This window comes from Mandrillus leucophaeus, unplaced genomic scaffold, assembly GCF_000951045.1.
Source record: "Mandrillus leucophaeus isolate KB7577 unplaced genomic scaffold, Mleu.le_1.0 Scaffold49, whole genome shotgun sequence".
NCBI classification, from domain to species: Eukaryota; Metazoa; Chordata; class Mammalia; order Primates; family Cercopithecidae; genus Mandrillus; species Mandrillus leucophaeus.
The window spans coordinates 396,066-404,578 of NW_012105253.1; the positions used below are offsets into that span (position 1 = coordinate 396,066).

Below are 8,513 nucleotides of genomic sequence, written 5' to 3' on the forward strand. Positions count from 1 at the left end.
TGGACTCGGGAAGGGGAACATCACACACCGGGGCCTATCATGGGGACGGGGGAGGGGAGAGGGATTGCATTGGGAGTTATACCTGATGTAAATGACGAGTTGAAGGATAATACTTGAATACAGCAGCAGCTTTTACATGAATTCACTAGTCTTCATTTCTGCAGCACTTAATCTGTGTTTTGTATTTCTTCTGACTTCCAGTGTTCCAAACCTATTTACTTGTATTTCATCTACAATTTTTGCCCTCAGTATCTCTAAAGAGTCTTCTTAACGATTATTTCTTATGAATCAGAAGATATTGGAGAACTATTTCATAATTTTAAAAATTAAATTAGAAAAGGCAAGAGGGACTGTTATTGAAGAAACGGACCCATGACTCATAACCACATTTTACCTTGCTCAGATCTCGATTCAAACCAACTGTGAAATAGCGTTTGGGGGACAGTGGCTATATTTTGAATGTGGACTGGATATTTATATTAAGGCATTGTTATTAGGTGAGATAATGGCATGGCGATTATGTGTTAGTTATTTAAACAGATTTTATCAGTTAGAGATGCCTTACAAAGCATTTATCAACGAAATGTTATGAGGTGGGATTTTCTTTAAGACATTCTAGGAAAAAAGTGGTGATGGTAAGGTATAGGGTATAGATATAACCATATGGATCAAATATTATTGAAGCTAGATGATAAATACATCCGGAGGTGGAGGTTGCAGTGAGCTGAGATCGCGCCACTGCACTCCAGCCTGGGCAACAGAGCGAGACTCCGTCTCCAAAAGGGAAAGAAAAAAAAAAAGGATTATTGAGGTCATTTAGTATGTAAATTTTGTAACTTGGTATATTAACCTTTCCGGTGTATCATGAATTATAGTCCTCAATATTATTGTGGTTTCACAGCATTTCAATATATAGATACATCACAATTTATTTAACTGTTTCACTGTTATTGGGGTTTTAGGGTGTTCCTTATTTTTTTCACCACCGTGCACATCAGCATCCTTATGAGTAAATGACTGTTCACATCTAGAAATAGTTCTTCAGGCCACAATCCGAGAAGGGGAATCATTGAATCAGAGGATATATACAATGTACAATTTAATACAAGCTGTAAGTTACGCTTCAGAAGGTGGTGCCATTGTACCCCTGCACCAGCAGTAATAAATGGGGGTGCTTATTTTTCTGCATTTGCAAAGCCAGGAGCTAGGAGGCGATTTGTTCAGACAGATATGTACATATATATATATATACACACACACATATACACACATATGTAAATACACACACACACACACACATATATATATATATATTTTTTTTTTTTTGAGACAGTCTTGCTCTGTCACCCAGGCTGGATGCAATGGTGTGATCTTGGTTCACTGCAACCTTCACCTCCTGGGTTCAAGCAATTCTTGTGCCTCAACTCCCTAGTAGCTGGGATTTTTAGTAGAGACAGGTTTCACCATGTTGGCCAGGCTGGTCTGGAACTTCCGGCCCCAAGCGATCCGCCCATCTCACCCTCCCAAAGTGCTGGGATTATAGGCATGAGCCACCACGCCCGGCCTGTTCAGACCAATAATTAACACACCAGAGTGATGAAGTGTAATTGTTGCACGAGGCATCTCTGATTCTGATTGTGGATGAATTATTGCCCGTGTGGTAGGGACAGGCAGGGTCAGTTGCATTGGGCATCTGCATGGCCACATATGGCTGTGTTTTATCAGTGAAGGAGCTGTGGGCTTAAGGAGAATCCCAGTGTCTCTGGCCCAGCAGCCTATGGCTTCAGATTAATAATATATATTGAGCCAGTTGTTCTCTAGTTTTTACAGTGTCACGGCTCTTGGATGGTTTCCATAGGTGGTTTGGCATACATTTCAGTGTGGTGGTTTCTCAATTTCTGCATTCTTGTAGGCAAGTTCACCAGGAAGGGCTCCTTTGACATCATCTTTGAAGACTAACTTATCCAGCACTCTGAGCCTTGTTTCAGTATTTTTTGGTCTTTCTTGATATTGTGGTTTGACAATCTTGTTTGTTGCAAAATCTGTAGTGTGTTTAAATTTTGAGGCTTTCATACAACAGTTGCTTAACATTCATCCAGGAACTGCCAATTTTTGTTTTTGTCTATGTTCAGATTCCATATTATTGCCTTGCTCTGTCCCATCAGTCAGGAATATCTGAGGCAGTCAAAGGACAGAGTCTTCATATTAGTTCTTTGTCTAAAGGACTCTAACTTTTGTACCGAACTTTTCTTTAGAATCGTGATTCAAGTATACAGTTTAATGCAGTCAAACAGAAAAGGCAGTTGAGCAGCAAATCAGCAAACAATAAACATAGAAAATGAAAAAATATGCTGGGCGCGGTGGCCCACGCCTGTAATTCCAGCACTTTGGGAGGCCGAGGCGGGCGGATCACGAGGTCAGGAGATCGAGATCACAGTGAAACCCTGTCTCTACTAAAAATACAAAAAATTAGCCGGGCACGGTGGTGGGCGCCTGTAGTCCCAGCTACTCGGGAGGCTGAGCCAGGAGAATGGCGTGAACCCGGGAGGCGGAGCTTGCAGTGAGCCGAGATCGCGCCACTGCACTCCAGCCTGGGCCACAGAACTAGACTCCGTCTCAAAAAAAAAAAAAAAGAAAATGAAAAAATATTACCTTGACACAGCCCCCTTTAACACAGAAAATACAGTAGTATTAAAAATATAATGAAATGATTCTCAGTATTTTTAGGGAAATTTGATCCTAATAAAACACCTTTGAATGAAAAAATATAAATTACCCCTGACACAGCCCCCTTTAACACAGAAAATATAGTATTAAAATATAATAAAATATTCTCAGTGTTCTTTTTAGGGAAATTCCATCCTAATAAAAACACCTTTGAACATAATTGCCTTTGTGTGATTTTTCTGTGAATCAAACTGATCAGTTTGACCAACTTCCCTAAAAAGTGTCTGAAATTGCCATCTTCTCAGAATAGTCAGACACAGCTTAGAACCATGGGTTTCCTGTCTAGCTCATGAACATTTGTAAAAGTGAACTAAATGATTATAAGCACCCTCCTCCCAACTAGTTATTTGTTACAGGAGGACTGCCTCCTTGTCAAAACTTAAAATGTATAGGAGCCCTGAAATTGGAGCTATCATCCATCTTACATTAGTAATCATTATATGAATATAGTGATGATTTTTTTTTCCTTTTTAAAATATAAATTTGTCTGAAGGTCTGTTGTCATCACTTTGACATAAGAGCTGTAAGTCAGTCTGGAGTGGAGATGGTTGGAGAATGGAAGGCTATAGTTGGTTGATGAAATCTTGGCTCTGAACAGTTTGTGTCATAGTTTGGGGTAAGCCACTGTGGCAGTTTGCAGAGGCAGTGTGGCAGTGGGGAATGCCTATTTTTAATCACTGCTGTTCCAGGGCCAACCATAATTAGGGATGTTTCCCTTGCTCAGTGAAGCCGTATTTTGCTTTTTGTTCATTGATTGATGGAAATTGTAGGACACTGAGAAAATAACGATGGGCTAAGAGGGTTTTGGTGCCTTTTATTCCTCCCTCAATTAGGGCTTTTCCGGGCCTGCATAACAAAGTGCCAAAAACTGGGTGGCTTACAACAGCAGAAACATAGTGTCTCACAGTTCTAGAGGCTGGAAGTCCAAAGTCAAGGTCTCAGCAGTGTGAGTTCCCTTTGGGGCTATGAGGGAGAATCCGTTCCAGGCCTCTCCCCTAGCTGCTGGTGGACGCTGGCAATCTTTGGGGTTCCTTGGCTTGTAGATGCATCATCCCAGTCTCTTGTCTTCATGTTCACCTGCTGTTTGCTGTATGTGTGTGTCTCTGTGTCCAAAAGTCCCCTTTCTATAAGGACAGCATTCATACTGGACCAGGGCCGGCTCCAGTGACTTCATTTTAACTCGATTACCTATGTAAAGATGCTATCCAAATAAGTTCCCATTCTGAGCGAGGTGCTGGGGCCCCATCTTTTTTGTGGGGACAAAATTCAACCTATAACACCCCCATGAAACATAGTGACAAACAGTCCTCACAGTGCTCCTGAGCTCCACTGGGGGGCAGGATTCTCCACTGTCCAAATGGCCCAGGGTGCTGCCTTCTGGGGTCTGGGGTCTGGGGTCAGCCAGCAGGGCCAGCCACAGCCAGGCTCTGCGACCCGAGCCAGTGGGGTGGGCAGAGAAGAGATTCTGATGCTTTTTATTTCTTTATTATTATACTTAATGCAGAAATTATGAGCCCTGGTGATATCCAATAATAATTGTTTTCCCTTATTTGAGACATTGGAGGTAAGCTTCTCCGTATTCTTCCATAACCACAAAGCAAGCAGGCAAGCGTGAGTTCTCTAAACAAAGAGCGGCTTTAAGCAGGGAATTTTAGGCTTCCAAGCTGGCCCTTTTCACAGGAAGCGGCCATTCTCTGGGAAGTGGCACCCAGTCTGCGGCGTACCTTGCTCAAGAACAATAGACATTAGTCATAGTCTGTTAATTCTGTCTGTTTCCCATGAGAAACAGAATGTGTTCCATGGTGCTGTCAGGGAGTTTCAGGCCCATGTTTGAACTTTTCCTAAGGATCTTCTGTAGCATCAAAGGAGGTGACCTAAGCAGCCTCCAAATGGGGATCTTTGGAGTACGTCAGGGCCTTTGCCCCTGAGTGTTACAGCCCTTGAGGTGGGTGGGGGGTAGGAGTGGTAGCAGAGCTGTGACCAGGGCTGTTCTCACTGTGTGTGTGTGTGTGTGTGTGTGTGTGTGTGTGTGTGTATGCTTGCATGCATGTATGCATGTGTGTGTTTTTCTGCAGGCACCAGCTGGAGATGCCAGGACATTACTCTCATCTGGCCGCCTTCTATGAGGACAAAAAGGGGGTGCTCCATGCTGGTCCCGGCAGAGGCAGCAGCCTGCCCCCTGTCTACTGGCTGCCTTCCATCCACCGATACATGTACCCTGAGATGAAGGTGAGGTTAGCCCTGCTTTTCTTACGCGATACTGGATCTGTATCTGGGAATAGTAGCTGTTGATTAATTTTTAATGAATAAAAAATTTATGTCTTTGGATCATACAAGATATCTACTTTTGATAGAGTAGAGTTGCAACATAAGCATTTGGTTTGTTTAAAACATAAAGCAAGTTATCTTAAACAATATGCTTTCTAGACACTTCTGTAATCATAGTTTAAAGGCGTGATAGGCCAGTCGTGAAAAGATGGATTTAATTCTGTTGATTGCTTCTGATATTTTAACACCAGACATTTGAACTAAAGATGAAGAGTTCGATGAAGAAGTATGACATTTCTTAGTGAATATGCTTTTGATGTTACTTCATTTTGTATTTGTTTCTGAAGTACTTTGGCTTTGGTACTAGAATATGCCTGTTTACAGTTAGCAAAACACCCAGCGAAGCGTTAGGTGTTGGAAGGGTGCAAATATGACTAAGAACACGAATCTCCTCTTTCTCTTTCTTCTCTGTCCCCTGTGGTTGGCCACAGGAGGTTTCCATGGAAACCTAGGGCTCCCCTGGTAGAGAAATTATGCCAAGAGTCCAAGGGAGAACTCTGGGAAAGATGTCTTAGGAGAGGATGCGGTCCCTGAGTATTTGGCTAGGTGGAGAGTGAGGACTGCTGATTCCAGAACCAGGAAAGGTGTGAGCAGCAGTGAGAACCATGGTCTGTCACTCTCTTAGCACCTTCTGGGAGTTACGCATTGTGCCAGCTATTTATCTATACCTGTGGCAGCATTCTCTACAATAAAAGTAAATGTTTTTTTAATCCTTGTTTTCCAGCGAAAGCAACCGGAGCTTATAAAGGGCTAGTGACTGCTTTAGGTCGTACAGCTAATAGGAGTTAGAGCCAAGGTTTAAACAGAGGTCTAGAGCCACAGCCAGTGCATGTGTCCTGCCTCACTTTATTGTCTTTGCAGAGATGTGGACACGGAAAAATGCAAGACAAGTTCATGGGACATGAGCAAACTAGTTTGGCTGGGATTAAGTCAGCCGGCATGAGAGAAATGATTGGAGAACTAGGTTCTGAAATTAGATTGTAGAGAGCCTTAAATAGTAGACCTTGGAACTTGAATCCTAATAAGTACCAGTTAGGAACTTACCGGGAAAAGAGACCATGCTAGGTATTTCAAACTAATTTAATACAGGAGATCAGTAATATAGGAGTTGGAAGGCTGAAGGAGTAGAAAAGGAATAGGTAACCAATATATTAGTAATCATAGACAATAGCCTGACTAACGCCCTATATTAGTCATCGATTGCTGTGGAGCAAATTATCCCCAAATTAATGTTTTAAAACAGTACATATTTATTATTTCACAGCTTCTGTAAGTCAGGAATCCCAGCATGGCTTAACCAGATTCTCTATGTCATGATCTCTCATGAGATGGTATCAGCCAGGGTTAGGGGATCATCTGAAAGTTTGACTGGGGAGGTGTCCACCTCTAAGATCATATGAGTGTTGGCAGGATTGAATTTCTTGAGGACTGTTTTGAACTGAAGGCCTCAGTACCTTGCTAGCTGTTAGTTGGGGGCTCCCCTCAGTTCTTAGCCGTGTGGGTCTCTCCACTATGCGAGGTTGCTTTATCTAAGCCAGTAAGAGAGTGTACTAGCAGGATGGAAGTCAGAACCCTTTGTAACCTAATCATGGAAGTGACAGCCCTGCAATGTCACCATATTTTCTTAGAAGCAAATTAAGAGGACGGAGGGGATCGCATAAGGCTGTAAATACCAAGAGGTGGGTATCACTGGGGACTATCTTAGAGGCTGCCTTCTACCCTCCCCTAGGGCTGGGGTAACAAAGCAAGAGAAGCAGAATGATCAAAACCATGGGAGCCTGCAGGAGGGGTCCCTACACAGCCAGTACTCAGATCACTGAGGGAGGCACTGCGCATCTCTGCTGGGACCTCTCAGGAGGTGTGGCTGCACCTGTGCTGTGCATGCTGAGGAAAGCTGGAGACTGGAGTCGTGGGTGTCTTCTGCTGCTGGAGAAATACTAGCTGGAGCAAGAAGCTGAAGAGATTTCCTTCTGCCTTTCAATCCACAATCCTTGCTCTCCATTGAAGAACTCTAACAGGAAGCCAATTGGCGTGTGAGTTTAGGAATTGTCCTTTACAGGTTTCCCAAGCCCATGGTATAGGCTGAGAGACAATCATTAAGAAATGGTCAGAGGGCCATTGGAGGTACTCTGGGCTCGCACTGACCTGAGTCCTGTTCTCTTTCTGTCTGCTCATAACTGAGACCCATTTTTTCCTTCAGAGTCAAATTTCTGTTGGAATTATCTCCAAATCTACAGGGAGGTGACCTGCATGTGACCTAAATGTACTCATATTCCTCCCCATAAGAGTCCAGAGATGAGGGACTAGGGGAGAAAAAAGAAAACTGCCCATGCTTTTGAGGACAGCTCATTAACATAACTGTTAGACCCTAGGAGATGCAGGGAAGAGGGTACTGTCATGGTTGCAGATACAAATGTGGAGTGTCGTCTTTTTACAAAACAGTATGTCAGCACATCAAAATAAAAAACATGGCCAGGCATGGTGGCTCACGCCTGTAATCCCAGCACTTACGGAGGCCAAGGCGGGCGGCTCACTTGAGGTCAAGAGTTCGAGACCAGCCTGGCCAACATGGTGAAATCCTGTCTCTACTAAAAATACAAAAATTAGCCAGGCTTGGTGGTGGGCACCTGTAATCCCACATACTCGGGAGGCTGAGGCAGGAGAATTGTTTGAACCTGGGAGGCAGAAGTTGCCGTGAGCCAACATCGCACCACTGCACTCCAGCCTGGACGCCAGAGTGAGACTTCTCTAAATAAATAAAAAATAAATAAACATACGTGGCTTTTGTTTCAGCAACTTTACTCCTCAGGATCTATCTACCAGAATGATGTATGTGTAACAATATTTAATTCAACATTGTTCACAGTGGTAGAAAACTAGAAGGCCTATGTATTGAAAGCCGTGGCGAATAGTGAATTAGAGCATAAGAAGATGACATGGAAGGACCACCAGATCTCATTTGTGTGAGAATAGCAAGGTGCGGAAAACTCATCATCCCTTGGTATCTGCAGGGCCTTGGTTCTAGGCGACCTGCCTCAGATACCCAAATCTGCAGATGCTGAAGTCCCCATATAGTAGGGTGTAGTCTGTGCGTGTAACTTACGCGCATCCTCCCATATACAGATACTCCCCAACTTACTGTGGGTTTACACCCCCCTAAGCCCATTGTAAGTTGAAAACAATGTAAGTCAAAAGTGCATTTAATGCTGGCAACGCAGCCGACAGTCCCTGACTTACGATGGGTCCACTTAATGTATGATTTTTCGACTTTATGATGGTGTGGAAGCAATGCGCATTCAGTAGAAACCATAATCCCATCAAAGTCTTAAGGAGCTTCTTGACTTACCATGGGGCTACCTCCTAATAAACCCATCATACAGTTGAAAACTTGGTAAGTTGAATCATGGTAAATCAGGGACCTTCTGTGCTTTAATTTTTTTTTTTTTTTTTTTTTTTTT

At 43.2% G+C, this 8,513-nt stretch overlaps 1 protein-coding gene across 1 annotated transcript in view; it reads left to right on the plus strand.

Annotated features, from left to right (window-relative positions):
* Window positions 1-8,513, plus strand: part of KIAA1147 (KIAA1147 ortholog) — a 26,766-nt gene that overhangs the window by 8,449 nt on the left and 9,804 nt on the right. The window contains exon 3 of the mRNA XM_011995437.1: window positions 4,803-4,937. Coding sequence (XP_011850827.1) covers window positions 4,803-4,937 — 135 coding nt within the window. The remainder of the gene's footprint in view (window positions 1-4,802; window positions 4,938-8,513) is intronic.